General features: G+C 28.9%; 1 protein-coding gene across 1 annotated transcript; it reads right to left on the bottom strand.

The window, feature by feature from the left end:
* Nucleotides 1-1676: 1676 nt before the first annotated feature.
* Nucleotides 1677-24728, bottom strand: Osi24 (Protein). The gene is made up of 5 exons (XM_065505869.1): nucleotides 23459-24728; nucleotides 23240-23353; nucleotides 21431-21589; nucleotides 20889-21342; nucleotides 1677-2582 (listed from the first exon to the last, which is right to left on the bottom strand). Exons 1-5 carry the CDS (start codon nucleotides 24663-24665, stop codon nucleotides 2366-2368), a joined length of 2151 nt encoding a protein of 716 aa, XP_065361941.1. The 5' UTR covers nucleotides 24666-24728; the 3' UTR covers nucleotides 1677-2365.
* Nucleotides 24729-24822: the final 94 nt, after the last annotated feature.

Genomic DNA, 24822 nt, shown 5'->3' with positions numbered 1-24822 from the left:
AAATTAATAATATTTTTAATAAATTAATTATCAGATATTTATTAACATATTCATTTAATGAACAATTGATTTAAATTAATTATTGTAGATTTAAATAAATTAGAAATTATAAGATAAATAAATTATTTAAAATCTATAAAGACAGGAGTGAAGTGAAGAGTGATAATAAATAAAGTTCATAAATTAATGAAATGATAAATAAATAATATTAAAACAATTTTGTAGATTGTTTTTTAAATAAAATTGTTGAAAGAAAATAAGAAAATTTTATTACATACATACATGTTTATTTAGTTTTTTATTTTTATTTTTATATTATCCTAAAAAAATATAAAATAAAACTAAACTAAACTATTTACAATACAAATAAATACAATAATAATAAAATGATAAATAAAAATCATTTGGCCTGTATACAATTTTAAACTAAAAATAGAAATAAAACAAAGCTGACAAATTTCTAAAAGAAGCATAAAAAAATAAATCCCTTTTCCCAATAAAACACTAATAAAAACAACAAACTGATAAGACAAGCATTAAACTCATATCTTTATTTTGACAATCGGAAAAGGAAAAATCATCCTTTTTGATTTTCTTCGAAAACCGTCCTAAAACAATAAAAAAATTGCTGTTGTTTTGTTTCCAAAGGGATAAAAAACAACTAAAAACAAAACAAATTGTTAATATTCGTGTTAAAGGGAAAATACTGATAACAAAATATATGAGACAGCTTAGTGTCAAAAATGAAATTGTTTGTTAAGGTTTCAGGCCATATTAAAAAATAATAAAAAAAATAAACTTAACGTACCAACCGAAATTGAACGATGTACTTTAACCTAGAAGGGATTTTATTTATATTTTTGTTTCATAATCATATAATAATAATGATGTCGAAATATTGAAACAAACATTAGCCGAGACGAGATTTAGAAATGTACTATATTGATATTAAATAAATATTTGATTTTAAAAACATGACACCAAGGAACTTCAGAATGCTTATGAAACATAAAGTGACCCGGATGTATATTTTGTGAATTATAAACAACTAATGTTTGCGTCCTTTATATCAATAGGACAATTGTATTAAAGTTAAAAAAAATTGTTTCCCATATTCTGCTTTAAATTCAAACAAACTCATGTATAAACGAACCTAATAGTAAATCTCTCTAACATTCTTAGTACATGGTATTCGGCACTAATTAAAAATTAATTAATTAAATTTTCAATATTGAAGAAGTTTTCTAAAGAAATAATCAACGATTTGGAAGAACTTTTCTAAAGAATATTTTTATCAATTTGAACAAATTTTTCGTAAGCAAATATTCAATAAAGGGAGCATTCATAAATTTGGGAGAAATTGTCTAAAGAAAATATAGATTAATTTAGAAGAAGTTTTCTAAAGAAAATAATTATAAATTTTAAAGCAATATTAATAAATTTTATAAGGAATATATTCATCAATTTGGAAGAAATTAACTAAAAAAAATAATCATTAATTTTTAAAGATATTTGCTAAAGAAAATTTTCATTTATTTAGGAGAAATTAAAAAAAAAAATCCTGTCTTTATTGATGAAGTTTTTTAAAAAAAAAAAAATATTTATTAATTAATTAATATATTCATTAAATTTTGGAAGAAATTCTCTAAAGAAAATATTGATTAATGTAGGAGAATTTTTTAAAGAAAAATTCATCAATATGGATGAAATTTTCTAAAGAAATGTCTATGAATATTGCGAAAATGTTCACTACGAACTCTTTTAAATCTGCAAGTAGTTTGATGCAAATAATAATCAAAATTTACCTTTAACCTTTTTCGTAGATTTATTAGCTATTTTGGATGAATAAATTTAAAAATTCAATCAGTGTCTAAAATGTTGTAAATTAATGTTTGTTGTTTAAATCTGAGTTTTTAAAACCTTTGTTTCGTTTAGTATAATTTGGTCGTTGGAGGGTTTAAGGAAATTTTTCATATCATTGAACAGGCAAACAGTTATAATATTTAAGTAAATTAATGCATACGTTAATAGTTAAATAAATAGTTGAATAATAAAGTAAATAAATAATAAATAAATAAAAAGTAAAACTAATAAAATACAATATATTTGAAACTATGGCTGTTATTTTGTTGTTGTTAACGTTCGTTGACTTTTCATAATTTTTTCTTGCTAATAAAAAAAGGAAAAATTTAAAAAATATATGAATAAATAAATAAAGTACATATCATACATCAATCATAAATTTTTATAAGTTAAAAAGTATATTTGTAAGCCAAATATTTCCTCCATTTGGGTTAACTATGTTATTTATTTTACTATGAATCCATTAAAGCTTCCTTTTTTGTAACCTTTTATTGATTGTATTTTATTTGTTTGTAAATTTTCTCGCTTGCACCAATTTGTTGATATCATGATAAGTGGAGACCATTGCAGGATTTTCGAAATCCTTAAATTCTGTACATTTATCAAAGGTTTGTTCACAATCAACTCCATCCTGCCCATCCTTGGCCGCACGCATGTATTTAAAAAATCGTAGTATATCGGGATTATCTGAAGTGGGTTTGCGCAGTTCATTCAGTTCCCTGGAAAATATAAAGTAGAGGAGAAAGAATTAATCACACACTTATTAATAAAGAAAAAAACTAAATATAATTAATTTAAAGTACTTATGTTTTGATGTTTCATCAATAATGTATTGTAATATGTATTATTTAAATATTTTAAATTCAAACATTTATAAAAACATGCTTAAATATTTAAAGATTGAATGTTAGCAACAATTTCTATATCGGCATGTAAATCAGAGGTCTAGGTAAATAAATATATGTTTGATAGATTTGTTATGGAAATTTAGCTTTAAAACATTGTTTAAATTTAATTATCTAAATAGAAAAAAAAATAGTTCGGAATAAATGTGGATCAAATTGTTCCTAATATTTGCATTCCTATTCAAATTTTGATACATATTTTTGTTTTAGAAACTCATTAAATATGTAATAAAATCTTTATTTATTAACAGAAATCAATGAAATTTTCAACGTTTTTTTAAATTTGTCATTTTAAATAACAAAGTGTAAAAAAACTTGCCAAAAGGTCAAAGGGTATCCCGCAATTCCTAAAAATTGGGGCGAATATCCCAATGATATTATTTTTTACAATTTTTCCATATACTTTGGAGATAAATTGGGAACACATCAAGGTTTCAAAACCTGCTTTCCGTTTTCTGATCCCAGCTTTGGGATTTTAGAATATACCAAAATGTTTTCGGTAAAGATACTTTACAGAAAAATATAAAATTGTTATATGTTCTTTTGCCCAAATAACAGCAAAAATCAACTATTTTTTGAATATATTAATTGAAAATCGTTTATTTTTGGTATATTGCTCTGAAATCTTTTGTATGTTATTCGTAACTTAGCTGTCTAACTAATAAAATCCGAGTCCATTCGGTCCAAAAGTACGACCTATATTTCAAAAAAAGCTGACCAAGGTATGTTAAATTTTAAAGTTTCAACTTTGAAATGCCTATAACTCAAAAAATTATAAAAATCTTTGAAATCAGATGGGAAACAAAAAATTCCACGTGCTTAAAAATTTGAAATGTCGAAGATACCGCACTTTGACATATTACATACATTTTTTTATTGTAATTTTTTTCAAACGCCCTAAATTTTATGCTATTTTTTGATAAAAATATATTTTTACTGCAATTTTATTTTTATTGCTCTTTTAAATACTTTGAATTCAATATTGTTTTTATGTTTTCAAAGTAAAAAAGTGAAGAGATTATTTTCAAACGGTCATTTTTTATCGATATCAATTTGATACATTGCGATTAGTCTCGATTGAAAATTATTGCGACTAACGGAGGGTTAATAAATTAAACTCGAATACTCCTTGGTACGTACACGTCAAATTTTATTCCGATCGGACTTGCCGTTTAGAAATGCCAGATTTATTTCCAAAAAACTGGGGTATTCATTCGACAAATGATCGTTCGATTAATAAAAATAATTTCTTACGAATAATTATTCGAACAATTTATTTAAATTGCCATTTTCGAATAACGAATAATTCGAACAATTTTATGTAGAATAATCGAATAAAACGAATAAATGTTCATTTATATTTAAATTTATTAAATTGCTTAAAATTTTTCATAATTTCAAATTTAAATAGTAATAATAACTCACAAAAATTGTTTTGTTTCTGAAATTCGACAAATAACCAAAGACAAAGGGAGTCTTTTTATCACTGTAGATGAATGGTCCGATAGCTCCTTCTATAAATATATAAATATTACTGCAAGAAGTTACAATTCTAAAAACAAATCTTTCAAAATTTTTAACTTAGGACTTGAACCAATGAAAATAAAAGGTATGTACGGAATAAAATATTTGTTACTTAGCTGACGATATATTCGATGAATCGCAATTAATAATCAAAATATTAACTTAGATTAAAGTGGATTTGAATGTGAGGAGAATGTGATTTTGAAATGGTCGTCGAAAGTGATATTGAGGATGACATTTATAATGATTACATTGAAATAGATGAAGGCCATGATCTTAAAGTATATGTATATAAGTTATTAACCGCGTACGTAAGTGTTGCAAAATATTTAATAAATCGAATGATAAACACAAATTTTGCAAACTAACGTTTTGTTGCAAGAAAAGCATGGAGTTCGTCTTATACATGATTTTGACCATCGCTGAACATCTTTGTCTAACATGGTAATAAACTTTTTGCGTATTTGTAAATGCGTCAATCATGCACTGCCTGACTTGATGATATCAAACTTTGGAAAGATTCCCTTGTGTAATTCCCCAAGACCACTTTATTAAGCAAAGATTCGGCAACGTTGATAGAGCTTGATGTATAATACAATTTGTTGTATTATAGAAAATTTCCTTTATAGTAGCATAAAGGAGCTAAGTAGTTGAGAAGAGTTGTATACTTATGCAAATTTCTAACAAATAAGTACTTATCTATCAAATTATAAAACAGTCATTAAACCACCAAGGCGATAAGCAACATTTTTAATCACCCTTTTAAGTTTCTGTGCAGTAATTGATTTAAAATTTATGTATTTTTGGTACATTTAGACCCAATCATATTATACGAGTGCAATAAAAAAGTCTTCATCCTTAATATTAGGAAAACAAATAACAAATTTCAGGAATATAAACATAGACCGCTGTGTACTGCAGGAATGACTATTTAACGATTTAACTGATTTAGATTTATACATTTCCACCGAAATGTTAAAAGAAATTGATCAATTCAAAGAAATTTAAAAAAAAAATGAAAAATATCAAGAATATAAAAAAGATAGTGTTATTTTTTACTGCAGTAATGGCAACTGAGCGATTTAGCTGCTTTCGATTTATATATTTCCACAGAAATGCTAACACTAAAAAAATTTATCAATTCAAAGAAAAGAAAGGAAGATTAAAGATACCATAAAAACAAATGGCCGGTAATAGTGATATTGGAGGCCTATGGCAAATATATCACTGCGTGTTTAACATGTATTACAAATTCTAATAGTGTCTAATTCTAATGGCTGAAAAATATATAATCATTAAAAGATTTATTCATATTGAGTACATGCATGTATAGCAATAATTCATAAAAGAACACAGCAAAAACACAAGTTTTGGACCTTGGGTCCTCCGATTTATACCTTATTGGGTAAACGCATTGGGAATTTCAAAAACTAGCGATTTTATTCACAATTTATATTATTTTAAAATTTAAGAAGATTTATATGAAACTGTAGTCGGATTTTATTTCAGGTGCATTTGATATATAAATATGTCCACTTTTTTATGTCTTAGTTTGGATTTTATTGTTTAAAATTCGAACAAATTTAAAGTCACCGCAATAATCAAAAATGTCAAAATTGAAACTTAAATATCACCTTAAAGTATACCGATCGACTTTCTGAGTCGATGAAACGATGTCCGTCCGCCCGTCCGCCCGTCCGTCTGTCTTGTTGTCCATGTAAACCATGTGCGCAATTTTCAAGATATTTCGATACAATTTGGACTTTATCGATCATAAATGTTTAACTTATATACATATGTACATTAGGCATATAACTAATTTTGGCGAAATTTTTGGCATACCACCACGTGTTGGCCAATGTTGTATAAGTAATGAAAATCATTTTTTTTTAGGTCATTTGGAATCATAAACATCACGCACCAACACGAATTTCTAAAATAAACCAAACTTTTTTTCTCAGAAAAATTATATAAATAATTTCATATTTTTTTTTGCAAGTGTGAGGGATACTTCCCTTATTTAAAAATTATCTTTTGAAGTATGTCCGCTGTTATTATTAAAAAAAATATATTGTATTTCAAAATAATTGAAAATATTTCATGAAAAACTTTATTGCGTTTGGTGCGTGAACTTTTTTAAAAACCGCGAAAAAATAATAACATGGTTTTTCATATTTTTGAATGCTCTATTCGACTATGCTATGACAATTTGCATAAATTGTCAATAGTTATATCCCTAATGTACATATCTCACTGGTTCCTCTAAAGAGCGTCAACTCCAAACTTTAAAACAGAGATATAACAGTTATAAGAAATATTTAAAAAAATTGAACCATAATAGTTATATTGTAGAAATGAAATTTTATTTCCTTAAATAATAGTTATTTTCAATGAAAATAAGTTTTGATTTTTTATAAGTATTATTCATAAAATATTTTTTTTTCGTTGCTCATAACTTTGATTTTTGATTTTTATGTTTTTACGTTGCCTAATAACAGTTATTCATAATATATATTTTTTTACGTCGCTCATAACTTTTATTTTCGATTTATATGTTTTTACGTTGTTAAATAAGAGTTATTCTAAAGAATATATTTTTTTCGTTACTCATAACTTTTATTTTCGATTTACATATATGTTTTTCAAAGGTCCAAAGCAACAAAGTGCAAAGTAAACAAACTTTGTTTATTTTCAAATTTCTTTTTCAGGGGAAAAATATTTCGGTAACTTCTCCTGATGTATCTCCACTTCAACCATTATCCGATTTTCTTTTTGACGATTCTAAATACGTCATTGTTGCAGAACATCAATTAGTGAACTTGACGAAGACAATACATCGCGAGAGTTGTTAGCAGCTATAGCAGAAATAGACAGCTTTAAGCCTGTGAGACTGGACGTAGAAGCCGAATTGTTGCAATATTGGGAAGAGAAAAAGTATACTTTTCCATTTTTATTCATATTGTCCATGGACAGGTTTCTGTTGAAAGAGCATTTTCTGCTTTGCGTCTTTTGTGGACTGCTAAAAGGTGCAACTTGATGGACAATGCTATTATTGCCAAAACATTGATTGTGAAACTAAATTCTTCGTAAATAAAAAAAAGCTATAAAAACAAACAATCTCATACCAGGCGTCTATTTTGCGATTTTAAAGTTTTAAATACAATATATGTTCTAATAAAATACAAGCAAGGCGACTAAAGAAAAGTCTTTTAAGTTATGAGCAACGACAAAAAAATATTCTTGGGAATAACTCTTATAAGGCAGCTTAAAAACATATAAATCGAAAATAAAAGTTATAAGCAACGTAAAAAAATATAAATCGAAAATAAAAGTTATAAGTAACAAACAAAATTTATATTATCTTGTCTTATTAGGCAACGTAAAAAATATAAATTGAAAATAAAAGTTATGAGCAACGAAAAAAAATAAATATTTTGATTAACTTTTATTTAAAAACGTAAAAATTATTCATTGAATTATGCCTAACTTTTTCAGTCTAAAAAAATTTAATAACAGTTATTTTTGGTCTCTGCTTTAAAATGTTCAGTAGAAGCAAAAAACTATTTTTTTTCAATACATTACAATGAAACAACTGTACGGATACAACTGTTTTTTTTTTGGCGAAAGAGTAGAGAAAATGATAGATTTTTACAGTGCAAAAAGTGAAAATTGAAAAATGTTGAGTTGACGCTCTTTAGATGAACCATCTTCAAAAATTTCACTCTAAATAACTTGTTTGAAAGAGTCTAACACATATGTAAATAAAACTCAATAAATCATTTTTATATCTGCCAAAAATACATATGTATTTTAAATACACAAATGCATATTTCATATACACAAATACATATTTCGGAAAAAAATAAAAATCATATTCTCACAAATATTTCTGACGAAAAAAAACAAAGTTTGACAAATATTTCTGACAAAAAAATATATATTTCATACATAACCCTATCTTTACATGTCAATAAAAACAATAACAATATAAAGAAAAAACTCAGTTTTCCATTTAATTAAATCTGACTTTAATTTTGAGAAACATTTGTAACTACTTAGAAAAGCATTGCTATCATTCATATCACTGTAAAACCCTTATTTCTTTGAACATTTTTACGTTTTCATTAAATTTACATATTGTAATACACACAATTTATTATTTGAATTTAATTTTGAGTAGGAGTATTTTTCACTTTGTATGTGGATATTTATTTTTATAAATAATTACATTTTATAAATAATTATATTTTTAAAGTTTCCCAGCTCTGGCACATTTTTATTGTAAATCGGCATAAGAAACCATGTGATCATTACATTTTAGGTATAAAATGTGTTCAGCTAATTTATGTAGAATATTACGGAGAACATTTTTGTAGAATATGTTAACCCTCTAAATCCTTAAGGCATGGGCCTTTTTTGTCCTTCTTGTAAAGAAGAACAAAAAACACGATTAAAACAGGGATTTAAGTTGTTAAAATGTTCCGAAAAAATATTATCCATGAAATTTTACTATAAGTCCCTGAATACACCAAAACGGAAAATTCAACCAGAAAGTCAGAAATAATACACAACAAAAGAGAGCCTAGGGTTAATTTTGCATTTATTAAGAATTTTGTTTTAAAGTTCCCCAAAAATTTTATTTAAAAAAAAATAGTTCAAATTTAACTAAAAATCCCTAATATCTCTATTATTTTACTTTCGATAGCAAATTTGAATAGGAAGTATTCATTAATTAATTTTTTTTTAGATCTAGGCAATTCCACTTCATTACCATACAATGTCCAGCATATTTCAGCGTTAAGCGTTATAGATAAAATAATGAGAGCAATTTAAAACGACTGATTCCCTACTTTAATCCTGTAGAAATTTAATGGTTATTTTTATGATTGATTGCTTGCGATATTCAACTGTAATGATACATGTTGACAAGTATATTACAGTCACTTTATGTTATATTATTTACTTGATTATTTTGTAAAATGACATTTAATTCTGTTCATGTGTTTATTTTACATACGTAAAATTTTTATTTTTTTTGCACTGAATAATTTATGTAAATTTTTCCTTCAGGTTGAAAATATGAGGATTTATTGGAATTATCCACATTGAATGGCTAGACAAGTACTGAAATTTATGTAAGTGAGGCATAAAACAGATATGATATGAATTGTTGACATTTTTGTTTTTGGGTAAACAATTGTGCTATTTATAAAATTTGTTTATTTTTAGTTTAACTGATATGTATTAAACGATTAAGCTGGTATAACGGATATGTGGCAATGTAAAAAAATTAATTTAAAAATAACAATTTATTTATTTTGATTATATTGCTATTGGAAAATTAATATATATAGCTTTAAAGTCACCAAAGTACATCAACCTGATTTACTATATTTTGAAAGTTATTGATTTTTAAACAATTTTACAAATTAGGTATTTTTTTACCCATAACATTACTATACAAATTAAATTTTTTTAAAGGGATCTTCAAGCCAAACTTCTTTTTATGTAATTTTGCTACATTAATTTGTGCAAATCCATCAAAAAATATTTAAAATTTGGAAGCACTAGGAATCATTATTGCTTCCAAACAAACAGCTTCACACAATATTTAGCTTCCAAAAATGTAGTAAAGTGGGGCAGTGGAATCATGTAAAAATACGTTTTGCACGAGGAGTCCTTTTTGGCTGTCGAGTAGTGTAATTTGTTTAATCAAATAATGTTTGGGTACATAACTAAGATGTTTCAATAGTCACATCTTTACCACAGTAATTCGTTCCTGTAAATTGATTGGATACATATAAAAGGAGTTGTGCAAGATTTATGAAATTTTGGAAATTTTCAATGATTACAAGTACTAAAATTGTTCTTTGTCATCTAAAAATCAAATGATGAAAATTTATGGGTTATGTGGGCACCAATTTTAATTGGGAAATTTAGTTTTTGGTTACAAATTTCTTAAAAATATATTTCGTATCCTATTTTCTAATATTTAATTTCAGGTGGTTTCTTTGGTTTGCTTATTTACGTGTTCGCAATTCTCTAGGCCATTATTTAAACATCTATATCTGAGGTCAAACTCTAATTTGTATGTTTAAACAAATCTTGAGTATACTTATTAAGATTGATCAATAACACTCATACGCCGACAATACAACTGTAACTGAGAAAAAAATTTTGTTTTTAGTTAGTTGCTTTTTTACAAATCACGCGTGTCTTATTATACCCTACACCACCATAGTGGGGAGGGTATTATGCGTTAGTGCAGATGATTGTAACGCCCAAAAATATAACTTTCTGAGTCGATTAAACGATGTCCGTCCGTCTGGCTGGCTGTCCGTATAAACCTTGTGTGCAGAGTACAGGTCGCAATTTTGAAGATATTTCGATAAAATTAGGTACATATAATTTTTTCAGCCCAAAGACGAAGCCTAATGAAACTGACAGAAATCGGTCCATTATATCACCTAGCCCCAATACAAATTTCCTCCCGAAATTGGACTTTATCGGTCATAAATGTTTAATTTATATATTTAATGTATCTACACAAATTTCGCACCAAATAAGTTTTGTATATACAAAATTCATGTCACCAAATTTTATTATGATCGGTCCATAATTGGTCATAGCTCCCATATAAGGCCCACTTCCGAAAATCACTCACGATTATAAATTATTGATACTTTAAAAGAAAAATGTATTTGTTCATTTGCTTAGTGTTGGGTATTATATGGTCGGGCTAGACCGACCATACTTTCTTACATATCTTAATTCAGTATTGTTTGACAATTCATAATGGAAAGACTCATACCGCCACAACGTCTCCAAATTATTCAGCAGTATTACGAAAATCATCGTTATGTATGAAATGTTTTTCGAGCACTTAACATGCAAACCGAATGTCAATCTTTCGATCCTTGCATCTGTATTTGTTTCTTTGGAGATATGTGAAGTCAAGAGTCTTCGTCGATAATCCAACTACGATTTAAGACTTGTAGCTTAGTCATGGGCAACATTTTAATGAAATTATCTTTAAAAAATAAGTACTAGAGATTGTTCTTTCGGGTCATAAAAATCCAATGATTTTAAATCACAGCTGCTCGACCAAGAAAAGTCACATCAAGTAATTGAATTGTCTCACTGTGCAACATCTTGTTCAAACTACATGTCATCCACTTCAATATAAATCAATTCGCAATATCGTGCACGAGTAACAGTAAATGCTCGACCAGCACGAGTATAAATATTTTGGGGGCTGTTTTGGAATATTTGTCTTATCTTTCAAGAATGTTGAAATTTGACTATTTTAGTTTTATCCGCTATAAAATTATGTATTAGAAAAATTCTAAATAAAACATAATTTAATTATTAAATGAACATAATTTTTAATTAAAATGAGAAATTTTTACATTTTTTTATGTAATGTAAAATGTAATTATCAAAATTTTAAACACATATAAGGCATAATCAATTGGTCAATTCACAAGTTCTCTTATCAGTCATATTGTTATAATGTCCTAATATATCATGACTTTATAATGTCCTAATATATCACGGCATTCGGCGGAGGTCTCTGCTGGTTGGTTGCGATAACAATAAACATAGCATAAAGAGTAGTATTATTTTAGGACATTTTTTGTCTGAAAATAAATATGAAATAAAAATCATTGTAAAATATTAGGATATTATGACAATATGGCATGATATGAGACCTTGTGAATTGACCAAATGTTTAAATATAATTTTACTTATAAAAAAAATTTAAACATTGATTAAGCTTAACTCAATATAAGGATATTTGAATTTAACTGCAGCAATAGAAATACTTCATTAGCGGATTATTAAATATCGTATTTAAATATTGTATTTAATTTTGTTTGATGAAAATATCTTAAAACTTTTATCAAAAAATAAATTTTTACACACATATACATTTATTTCTACATTATATATCCAGCGGTTGTCTAAGTTGCGAATTTGAATACCAAAGTAAGCAAAATACAATTGGAAAACAGTATATGTATATGTTTTCGCTGAGCTTTTAACATACATTCGCCACAAATTTAACAAAACATATTAAGATTTTTAATCCTCTTACTAGCCATTATGAAATAGTATCTATGTATAATAAGAGAAATTATATTTATAAAAAAAAGAAAATTAAAGAAAATTTTTATTTTTGAGGAGTTTACTGTCAATTACAGAAAAACTAAAGACTAACCGAAATATTGTTTGTTTAAGAACAAGTAGTTTTTTCTTATCGTTAAAAAAAAATCATAGATATTTTGTGATCACTCTAAGCTACAAAAACAAATCATTAATTTAAGTATAATCATAAAGGTGTTAAACATTCAAGTTGCAAACATTTGTATAAATTGTTTAATACGAATAACATGAAAAATATTGTAAAACTTCGAGTTTGGTATATTTTTAGCGAATTTTTAATTTATTTATATAAATTAGTTTACTGATACTGTATATAATTATTGTATATCGTGCACAAATGTTGAGCCCCTTTACCATAGGTCCAAGTTATAAGGATGAAACTGAAAAAAGTTAATGTTCAACATCCTTGCGATATCACCAATATATCCTGGAATTTAGATAAACAAAATTGATGCCAAAGAAAAGATAATTTTTGTGTAGAGTAACAGTACCAAAATGCTTTTTTTAATTTTAGTCTCCATTTAGGCAATACATATTCAACCAATAACAAAAAAAAATACAGAATAACCCAAAAAATTAAAACATCGATATTTTAAAAACAAAAAAGGCCCACAAAAAAATCAAGATAATTTTAAAAATTAAATGTCCCATATGTTTTATCAATTACATTTTTCGCTGCACCAAACCAATATGTAAATTTTGTTCCTCTGTGTTATTTAATATGTAATAGATATTTTAACGTACACTGATAGTTCCGAGATTGTTCTATGAATTGGTATCATTTTAATTTCCAATGATTAAGGCATACAGTTTTAGCATTCGTAAGTATCGGCGTATACAACTTCAAAATGGCGTTCATTTCATATGAATAATATTTTTAGAAAAATGCTCTAAAATTTCTATTCCATAGAAAAAAAATATATCTATATAAAGTCTTGTATTTACTGGTATGAAAAATAAAACTCATGCATAAGCCGTGTTTAGCCTTTGGGACAACTAAAGGTTTTATGGAAAATTGAACTAACTACTTAGGTTTATTTCAACTTTAGGAGATTTTTTATAAACAAAAAAGAAATGATTTGAAGAAATTTCAAACTGGTGAGGGGTTAGATTTGCTTTTTTCCCCTCATCTATTAGCAAGTCGAGGCTGGTGTGTTAAACCCTTTTGAGAAATATAAGTTAAGCTACCGCAAAATAAATTCATATACAATTTCCATTATTTCTGCAGAACTCTATTCATTCATTCTATTGCGTTTTCGATAGAACATTGAAATACAACCCATGGTACAATGTTGTTACAGTTAATCAACTGTTTTGTTAACCATACAATCACCTTCATTCTTCTGTACGCGGTCGTGAAACTAAAGAATAATCTCTAAATTACCGGAATTGGATTAAAGTATTTCTTACAGCGCACGTTGCACAGTGGTTCAGAAACGTATTTTTTTTGGCAATAATTCGGTATCTCGGGAACTATTAGAGATATTATTACGAAATTTCACATGATTAGAGCTGAGGTGCTTTCGAGTTGGTTTTCAGCTTCCTAGGGGTAATGGGGGCCAGTACGTGGCCCATCAAATTTGGTCAAAAAACCAAAAAAAGATCGAACAAAATTAAAATAAATAAATCAATAAACCTAAATATATCTTCAACTAATAGAGATAACCTACACGTGTAAGCGTAGTTTTAGTAGATCTTCTCAAGGACTATTTCAGCTCATTCGGATCATAAATGGATTTTTGGCGATTTTTTTAAAAATTTGAGACCCGAGGTGACCAAATTTGAGGGGCCACGTACTGGCCCCCATTACCCGTAAAAGCATATTTTAACAGCATGAAGCATATATAATACGGTCATTTCAAACGCATTCACTTAGGTCACCTTTGAATGTCTCTGGACAAAAAAGCAATAAAGATATAAACCTAATATTTTTGGTACATGATAATTAGATTGTTTATTACAAACTGTGAAAAAAACAGGTAGATCAGAAGACATAAACAAATTAATTAATGCCGCCCGAACCAGTGTGTGTTGGGTTCAAATGGCAGCAAAGTGACGATTAATTGAAATATAGAAATAAAGTTTTTATAATAAATTTTGATATAGGGTAATAAATAGATAAAATTCTACATCACTAGCTGCAAAAATCAACCAACTAAGTGTTTACTTTCTTTTCAGTGAGCGGTCAAAGTTAGCAAATTATTGCTGTTTTTTAAAAAACTGAAAAAACTGGACACTTTTGCAATTCAAGCGATTATTGTTAGTATTAAATCTATTAAAAGTAAATTTTTTATAATGGAACCTTCAATTAAATTATTCTTTAAATTTATTTTGATTTCAAAGTTAAATACGGAAAAAAAAACGCCTAACAGGATAAAAAAAATGTTCTTCCATTTTTTTTTTTAAAGCTGTGTTTTTATGCATTTATGATTATTCATTACTAAAAAATTAAAATATTCTTTTTTGTGACTTTTTTGAAAAAATTTGTACATTTATAAAATTTTGTGTAAAACAGAAATTGGATTTTGAATTAAATTTGTACTAATATAAACACATATAATAAATTTATTATTTGAAATTTTTAATAGAATATTAAGTAAGCTTTAATTTCCAATTTTAGTCATTAATTTATCGCTTTCCATTCCAAAGTTACAGCATAAATTGTGAACTAAGGTCTTTTTTTCCATAAAACAATACTATGCTGTTAACGGGTTAAAACATTTTATTTTTCTAAAATTATGTATTTTTATATGCTTATAATAACTTATCAATAAAAAAATGTAATATTTTGAAACTACGGCTTCTATGAATTAATCGCCACTTTTAGTACCGTCGGACCCACTGTGCACCATTTAAAAAAACTCGACACACTTGGTGCATCTTTCATTATCTGTCACGAGCATTGAAATCCAATAAATTCTAATAACTCCATGTTTCGTATTAAGAGTGTAATTCATGATTGTTATGTAAATGCTAGGGTATTCAAATTATTTGATTTTTAAAACGTATAATTCGAATAAGAGATTTTAACTTGTTCGAATAATTCGAACACACGTTTAAAATTAATCGAATTATTTTAATAATTTAAATTTTTTAAAAAGTAAAGAATGAAGTTGTGATGTTGGTTTTTTAATATTTTATTGTTAAAGAAAAACAAAAAATAAAGTTAACAATTCACGTATTGATAATGTTAAAAAATATTCGAAAACAAATTCCATCCTTAAATTTTCATCAGAAATAAAGAAGTGGCCACTTAAAATCGGTACGGATTAAAGCAAGCATAACTTTTTAATGAAACAACGTTTGTTAACATTTTATACATGAAATTAAAGGAAATTTATTAAGCTTTAAAAATTATATAACTGTAGGTTTATGTGTCTTTACTGCGAATAAAATGTCTGGCTTTTTTTCTTATGCCTCCCTTTCTTCCCACTTCTACCGTTATTCCAGCATATTTATTCTACTTTGTTCTCATCAAAATCTGGTTATTTACTGTACCTGCACTCTTTTTCAATTTACGTTTAACAATTGCCCAATATATGTATCTCGATTAGACGAAGATTTGGTCAATTTGTTTAATTGATGTGTTTTGGTATAACATCAATATTATTCTCATTATACAACTTCATAGTTGTATTTGAGTAATGACAACTTCTCATTGAGTAATGACAACTTGGCTAAAACTTCGTATCAGATGTGTGATGTCTTATAAATGACAGCAATCGCTTTTCCAAACTCTCTTTTTATACCCTACACCACAATAGTGTATACCGATCGACTTAGAATCACTTTCTGAGTCGATTAAACGATGTCCGTCCGTACGTCTGGTTGGCTGGCTGGCTGTCCATGTAAACCTTGTGCGCAGAGTACAGATCGCAATTTTGAAGATATTTCGATCAAATTTGGTGCACAATATTTTTTCGGCTCACGGACCAATCCTATTGAAACTGGCTGAAATCGGTCCATTATTTCACCTAGCCCCCATACAAATGTCCTTTCGAAATTGGACTTTATCGGTCATAAATGTTTAATTTATAAATGTATCTCCACAAATTGCGCTCCAAATAAGTTTTATATATACAAAATTCATGTCACCAAATTTTGTTACGATCGGTTCATAATTAGTCATAGCTCCCATATAGACCCGCTTCCGAAAATCACTTTAACGTGCATAAATGCTTAAAAATGTTGGTATACTCACAAAATTCAACATAGTAAACTTTCGTATAGACATAAATCACAGGACCTAATTTCATGGTGATCGGGTCCATAATTGGTCATAGCCCCCATATAAGGCCCACTTCCGAAAATCACTCAAAAATATAAATTATTGAAATTTTAAAAGAAAAATGTTTTTGCACTTTTACTTAGTGTAGGGTATTATATGGTCTTACTTGTTATATATAATTCTGAAAATTCTTTAAAAACATGTCTGAAAAGCTTGACTCTTCAAGCCGCAGCTGCGGATTGCCTGCAAAATTAATATTTTTGTTAAATTTTACGTATTCATATTTAATGGTCACACAACCTCGAGCTGCCGAGACGTAAAATTTTTGATCTGAAATTTGCCGAAAATCAGATTTTGGCTATCTTATAACCCGACAAAGTCGTATTTTCTAGATATTTGTGCACAATTTTTTCTCTAGCTTCTTTTTCCATTGTGTCTACACTTTTTAAAACTAAACATTGTAGAATAACGGTATATTTGTTGTTAAAAATGTTTGTAAATCTTTTTCCATTTTGATAACAGGGGACGTTGTTATGATTTTAAGTGGCCACTTCTTTATTCTAATCAGATTCCCTCTAGAACAATTGACTAGCAAACACTTCAGTTTCCCCTTTGGAGCTATACTTTAAAAAAAATTGAGCTAGTTGATCCTGAATGAAATGACTTAGTTTGATATTATTTTCAGTGAACGCGAAGTCAGACAGTACATGATTGACGCATTTATCAATACGCAAAAAATTTATTACCATGTCAGATGTTTAACATCATGTATGTCTAAGTTGAACTCCAGGTTTTTCTTGCAACAAAACGTAAGTTTGCAATATTTTGTGTTTATCATTAGAAATATTAAATATTTTGCAACACTTACGTACGCGGTTAATAACATCACTTATATATATTTTAAGATCATTGCCTTCGTCTATTTCAACTTAATCATTATAAATTGCATCCTCAATATCATTTTCGTCGACCGTTTCAAAATCACATTTGCCATCAATTTCAACAGTATTGTAATCTAAAGTCATGTCTTAAGTTAGACCACTTTCACACTAGGTAATTTAGTTTCGCAAGTAGGGTTTGGGGTCCGGGAATTCCCGCCCGGGAAAACAGGAAATTTAAAATTAATTTAATATAATTAAATATGACATCTTTGTTTGACAAATGGCTTGTTCCAAATATTAGTGGATGTTTTAAACACCATTAAGGATGCAGTAGAAGCATTAAGCCGAAATGAAACCATTTTTCTGATAGGTGATGCTATAATGAACACACTTTATGAACAGCAGTTATCTAAATATTCTACGATTTCTCAAAAAACGGTTCATTTAATTAAATTAAACCTAAAAACTTCAACATTATAAGATAAATTATAATATAAAAACACAATGTTAATAAAAATTTATGGACAGCAAATGTATGAACGTCTATTTGACCACAATGTTCCCTCATCTGTTCAAAGCGTTGATGATGAAGTTTCCGAAATACAAATGGAGCTAAATTTTAAAAACCAATTCAATCAATATTGAAAAGGAAAGCCCTAAACATTTAAAATCAAATGCTGAAAGTTTTAAGCGGGAATTAGATTTATTTGAAGCAAGTAGCAATCCCCGGGTTTCCCGGGAATCCCGGGAAATTAAATTTTTTATTCCCGTTTCCCGGGAAATTAAATTATCCGGGAAACCTCAACAACAAAACAGCATGCAAAATTTTCTTCTCCTTTACCCGACATTACCTCTGGCATCAACAAACACAAGAACTTGCCCAGATAGAAAGGGGTCGTTATATTTTTATTATTAATTGCGATTCTGCTAATATTTCGCCAGCATATGTTCATGTTTAGACGCTAAAATTTCTGTTTTGAAATCAATTCTGAAATCAGTCAGCCTTTTTTTTACTAAGGTGGCATTTACACTTTGATTTAAAGTCATGTTTTTTTTTTTGTTTTTCTTTTAAAACCCCTACGAAAATCCCCTAGCATTTATACGATGCATTTTTTTGTCAACCATGTTTGCATTTTGTTTGCACCTAATCGTTTCAACAACCAATCAGAAAAGAGCTCAAAGCAGAATATCAAAAAAAGTCTTGAAAAACAGAAAATTTTCCTTTTGTTTAGACGTCACAATTTGTTAGTACAAAAAAATACGCATGATTTTTAGTCATGACTTAAAGTCATAATGTAAATGCCCCCTAAATAATAAATATTTTATGGATCAAGTTATAAATTCAACATTTTGAAAGACTTGTTTTTAGAATTGTAACTTCTTGCAGTAATATTTATATATTTAGAGAAGGAGCTATCAGACCACTCATCTACAGTGATCGAAAGACTCTCTTTATCTCTAGTTATTTGTCGAATTTCACAAACGAATTATTCGTTATTCGAAAATGGTACTTTTTAAGTTGTTCGAATAGTTATTCGTAAGAAATTATTCGATTAATCGATCTATCATTATTTGAATGATAACCCTAGTAAATGCGAATGGCAGATGTTGATGCCATCTGCAAAAGGAAAACAAGAAATAGTGTTGCAGAAAGAATGGTGTCTTGCAGTGCCAGATCTATGGAAATGCTCGATATTGAATGTAAAATATGTGAAATTATTACCGATGCCAAAAGTAGTTTCAATAAAAGTACACTATGCCAGACTTATTTTGTTGTACTTTCTCCAAAACGGTGAACAATATTTCCAACTTACCGATAAAATGAGCCATCAAGTCTGCACTAGTCACTACTCCATTTCAAGATCCGACCTAAACTCAAGTTCTACTAAATAAAATTGTACATTTTACAATACATCTCAAATAAACCAAATCGTTGCTGTATATTAGAGTGGGTCATCGATTTTTCGATATCAAAGTAAGTCATTTTCGAGGCGCCCAAATTTCAGAAAAAGTCTTTTGACTTTCAGAAAAAAATTGATCCAAAATAATATATATCAAGTAAGAAAGTAATATCCTACACTGAGTAAATTAATGGGACTTATATGGGAGCTATGACTAATTGCTGTCCGATCATTGTAAAACTAGGTGACATGACTTCCGTATACATATATCCAAAATTATTTGGACCGAAATTTGATAACTATATAAATTAAACATTTATGGGTTATAAAGTCCCATTTCGGGTGGACATTTGTATGGGGGCTAATTGAAATAATGGCGAAACATTTGATAGAAATATCTTCAATATTCCGAAGGTTTACATGGCCAGCCAGACAAACGGACGGACGGACATCGTTTAATCGACAGAAAGTGATTATGAGTCGTTCGGTATATTATAATGTGGGTATTAGATGAATATTTTTGAGCGTTAATAACATCAGCACAAACACATAATACCCTCACCACTATGGTGTGTTGGGTATAAAAATACCAAGAAATCATCCAACAATTTAGTGTGAACAATATTTGTGTCAGTAGTTACAAGTTCACATTTGAGTAGATTCTATGGTAACGAAGTGACCTAGTTGATAAAGATAGATATAAACGTATAAGTTTGTCAATAAAAATGTTAAATATTTTGAAGGGGAATTGTTAAAAATTACATACATATGAAAACCGAAATTTAAAATGTTCATACAATTTGTAAATTGACCTTCGCAAAATTGCTTAGTTTTCAAATTTTTTGGACCATTCATATAATACAACCTCTTTCTACACACGAAATAATTCATATAGAATTTCAAATGAAGTTTATTATTAAATTATAACATGTATTGAAACGTGCAACAACAACCTTGACAGGAAATGTAAACAATAATAAATACATACATACATATTTGTAAGAAATAAAGGAATAAATTTAAATAAAATAATAATATTTTGTAAACAAATCACAATAATAAATTGTGAAAAAAATCGATAACTTATCATCAGTGTATGGGAATGTTTACAAATAATCACACACAATCTCTTTGATATACATACATACAAACATTAAGCTGATCCATACATTTGTATGGAGCAAAAATAAGTCGATGTTCTAACTAAAATGAAAGTTTAGTTTTTTTGAGGAGTCATTTCAGAAAATATTTGTGCTAGCGTTAATATTGCGCGATCTGGATCAAGCGATAAAAGGGTCCTTTTTTAAGGTTTTTTTCCTCGCAAAGAAAATATGGGTGCTACCCAAACATACATATTTCACACAATTGCATACTTTTAGGCGTTATATATAAATTTTATAATAATTCACTTTAAACTTACCGACTCAATTGGGCCGACACTAAATTACTGTATGGTGCATATTTCGCTGGATTTGCATACATCAAACAAATCAACTTTTCTCGGCACATTTCTTTGTCTGAATTTATTTTTAATTGGGCAAATACCGAGTCCAGACGTGACAGTAAAGGACTATAGAAAGGATCGTAATTGGAGAGTAGCAGTGAGGAGTCGGGTACTTTTTGGAATTGTTGGAATGTATTCACATTGGCCGCTGGTGGTGGTCGTTTAGCCATAGGCGCCACTAGTCCCGAAGAACCACTCGACAAAGATCCGGAGTTTTTAAATGAAGCTGATCCTATACTCTGCAAAGCACTCATGTAAGAGTCTTGCATTAGTTGATGTTGCCGCTCATTCATGCCCAAACGGGTGTAGGACAATTGATTATTTGCCGAGGATGGATCGAAGACATACTCGTTGTGCATTTGTGAGGCATCTGGTAAAAAAGTAACAATTATATCAGTATTTTATGACGCTTTAGAGATAAAATTTTATGTATGTTTGTATATGATTTAAAAACAAACCCGGTTGATTGTAGGCATAAGGCATATTATTTTTTATACCCTCATCAGTAACTAGGAACTTGCTGTCATCATCAAAGTTAATACTATTATCACGGAAATCCAGTTCTTGTGGCGCCTCCATGGGACGTATAAATAGGGGAGCAGAGCCGGTTGAAATGCCTGAAATTAGAGTGTAGAATAAATAATAATTAGGTTTTTGTTATGAAAATAGAATGATGCATTGAATATGTATATATACTGGTAAACTACGCAAATTAACAATAGTATTCATACCACATGTAAGTCTAAAAATTATCAGTCTATGTTCAGGCTAATTTTCGTACTGCTAAACAAAGAAAATGCGTTAAAATAACTTTACTAAGGTAAATTGGTAGAAACGTATCATGTTGTCATTGATGAAGCCTTAAAACATATCAATTTTAAAAAGTTCTCAGAACATCGGCAGTGATCAAATTTTGCACTGAAGGAACATGAAGGTAATCGTAAACAATCATGGCAACGCCATATTCAAGCACTACTAGTGAAGTTAAATTCATGGATAATGAAAGGTACTAGGTGAAGTAAATTCATGTGCGTACAAACTTTTCAAGCATCCTAGGTGAATCAGCAATCAAAACTGTGCAAAGGTCAAATACGCATAATTTTACAGATATTGTTAAGATGGAAATATTTCCTAAAAATATGATACCAAAATCCTTTCCTTCATCTTCAGAAACCAAAAGTCATTAAATAAATAATCAAATACCCAAAGATAACACAACAATATCAAATCGTCTAGAGATATCAATATGGAAATGCTATGTTACTGAAAAACTATCCATCCTAAGAGGATCAGCAATGTTGGGCTTCTAACCTCAAAATACTACGAGGTTTAAAAAGGGGGAATAGGATATTGGACCTTCTATAACAGGTGTCTTGTCGAAATCTAGGTTAACCGAAAAATGCCGGATGATAGCTTGACATTGTAGGATAACGCTAATATGGGTCCCTGCCTACGGTAATTGTATACCTGATGAATTGACCAGAGTGGATGCGATTAACCATTTCCTGACATTCCTCTTGCAAGCTGTAGAATTCATGATCAGCAGGATCTGTTTGGGCTTGCTTAGACTAAATGATCGAATGAAAGCACTTGTAGTTGAGAGATCGATCTGGCATGGCAGAACTTAGTAGATTCCATCCCGGGCCAATAATTAACTATTAGAGGACACATCATTATATGAACGCATGCTAGTCTACGATTTAATGACTACTGTATTGTAGAAGGTATCATAATAAGGAAGAGGAAGGTTTCTCACTTATTCTGTCATTCTGCCTTGGGCACTATGAGGACCAATGTGTTCACTTCCTCTCATGTAGAGAATGAATCTAAAATACATCTATTATTTCAACAAGTTAGTATATTATATATACAACGTCACCGTCTCGTTCTGAATAATTTTGGATGTCGCACTTTAAATAGAATTTCATTGTTTTTTACAAAATCTATTATTTTTTCCTCTTCCAACAAAGAAAATATTTTTTTTTATTCATTTTGATTTTCTTTAAATTTGAAATAAAAAAATAATTTTGTTCCTACAGCACCGAAAACAACCTACTTGAAGTTGTTTTCGTTCCGGTCCCAAATTACAGGTTTTTCGTTACTGATCGGTGCCGTTTCGTTCCCAATTTTCGTTGCCGATTTCTGAAAAGAACTGTTTTTTGGTGCAAATGTAAGGAATTTCGTTTTCAGTGCGGATTACGGTGTATGCGGAAATATAGCTTAAATAGGACTTTACAATCAATAATTTTAATATTTTTAGTACTCACCTTTACCCAGCAATTTTGTAAACGAACCAATAATGGCCGGTATAAACATGGCAATAAGCAGCGATTTCAAAACTTGTAAGCCCATAAATACAGGCCATAAAACTTTTTTAAGACCTGTAAATACAATAATAATAATAATAAAAATAAATCATCATTTGAAAAATGACCCAATTTGAACAGGAAACAAATGTTGTATACAATGCTCGTGCTCGTACAAACCTGTTAAAAATAATAAACGTCCTGTCGCCATGGTTCGTGGTAAATCAATTCTAACCTTAGCATCTGTGGCCAATGTTTGCCTCACATTACGTGTCTTGTAGGCTGCCGCCTGTGCGTTTTGCTGTGGTTGACTTTGATTGTTTTGCAGTTCTACCAGAAGACCAGGCATTGGTTCGTATTGACCTTTTTCAAAAAAGTTCGTTACATAATCCACTAATAAATCTTCGAGACTTTTCAAATCTGATGTCAAGTCATCTTGTTTGGAAATTTCATTTCGTTGAACATTAACCGCAGTCATGGATTGTTTGTTATGTTGTTCGTGTTTATGTTTAATCTCATGTGTTTTCCTCAACGTTTTATGTTGTTCTGGTTGTTGTTGTTGATGTTTCATTGATGATAAATTGCTGGAATCTATTTGGTAGACTACTCCATCGACATGTGCTCTAACATTGGCATTACTAATTTTATGGTTTCCAGTCATTTGTTGTGTGTCATACACCGAGGATGTTTGTTTTGTTGCTGAGGATGAAGATGTGTTTAATGGCTCTGACATTTTATTTCTTCCATAATGTTGACTTTTGCTTCGCATTGTTACGGCTGCTCTTAAATCTGTGTCAATGGGTTGAAAGACACGAAATTGTCCAGATGGCGTAAACACATTACGCGATATTAATTCTGGATCTTTGGGCACAAACGGACGAAATGTGTCGTCGTCGTCGTCCATGCTTTTTGCATTGTCATTCATGGTCATCTGGCCATTTGTGCTTAAAAGTTGACTATATCGCATGGTAGATGAAGATGTGTGTGCTGTTGTCAGTTCTAATGATTCTACATTGTGTATTAGTGTCAACAGCAACCACAACATCAGCCACAAATGATGTTTCTTTAAACGAAAGGACTTTTGGTGTCTCACGCGATTGATGCTACAGATGATATTGCTGTTGTTGTGAGGGTGGCTGTTTGTAGTGCTGGTGGTGGTAGGAGCATATCTATTGCGTTTATTCCTATATGGCGTCCGACATGCTGTTATTCTCCATCTATTTTCATTTAAAGAATCTGTTTTGCTTTGGCAAATTTTTCTATTATTAAATTTATTCGTTTGTGTCATTATGTTCACTGTGGTGGGTCTGGTCGTCTCCATTTCATTTACACTTTTCTTAATTTTATATTCAGTGGGATTTTTAATAATTATTAAAGTTTTTGCCATAATTTTGTTTTTATTGTAAGTTTCATTGATATTTGTCTGTTCCTTTTTTTAATTGTTGCGGTATATCTTCGTTTAGTATCTCGTTATCTGCATCTGAAAGAAATTAAAAGACGATATTTTAATTTTAATCGTACTACACTATTGCTTTATTTTTATG

This window comes from Calliphora vicina, chromosome 1 (assembly GCF_958450345.1).
Source record: "Calliphora vicina chromosome 1, idCalVici1.1, whole genome shotgun sequence".
NCBI classification, from domain to species: domain Eukaryota; kingdom Metazoa; phylum Arthropoda; class Insecta; order Diptera; family Calliphoridae; genus Calliphora; species Calliphora vicina.
Note: the sequence above shows the minus strand (reverse complement) of the source record. Positions and strands in the feature narration are given on the sequence as shown.

Bases quoted from the DNA above. Each gene is read 5' to 3' on its own strand.
- Osi24 (XM_065505869.1), bottom strand. From the start codon at position 24,665: ATGGCAAAAACTTTAATAATTATTAAAAATCCCACTGAATATAAAATT. The intron at 21,590-23,239 runs GTGAGTACTAAA...CTCTAATTTCAG, and splicing joins TACAAAATTGCTGGGTAAAG to GCATTTCAACCGGCTCTGCT. The intron at 2,583-20,888 runs GTAAGTTTAAAG...TATATTTTCCAG, and splicing joins GTGTCGGCCCAATTGAGTCG to GGAACTGAATGAACTGCGCA.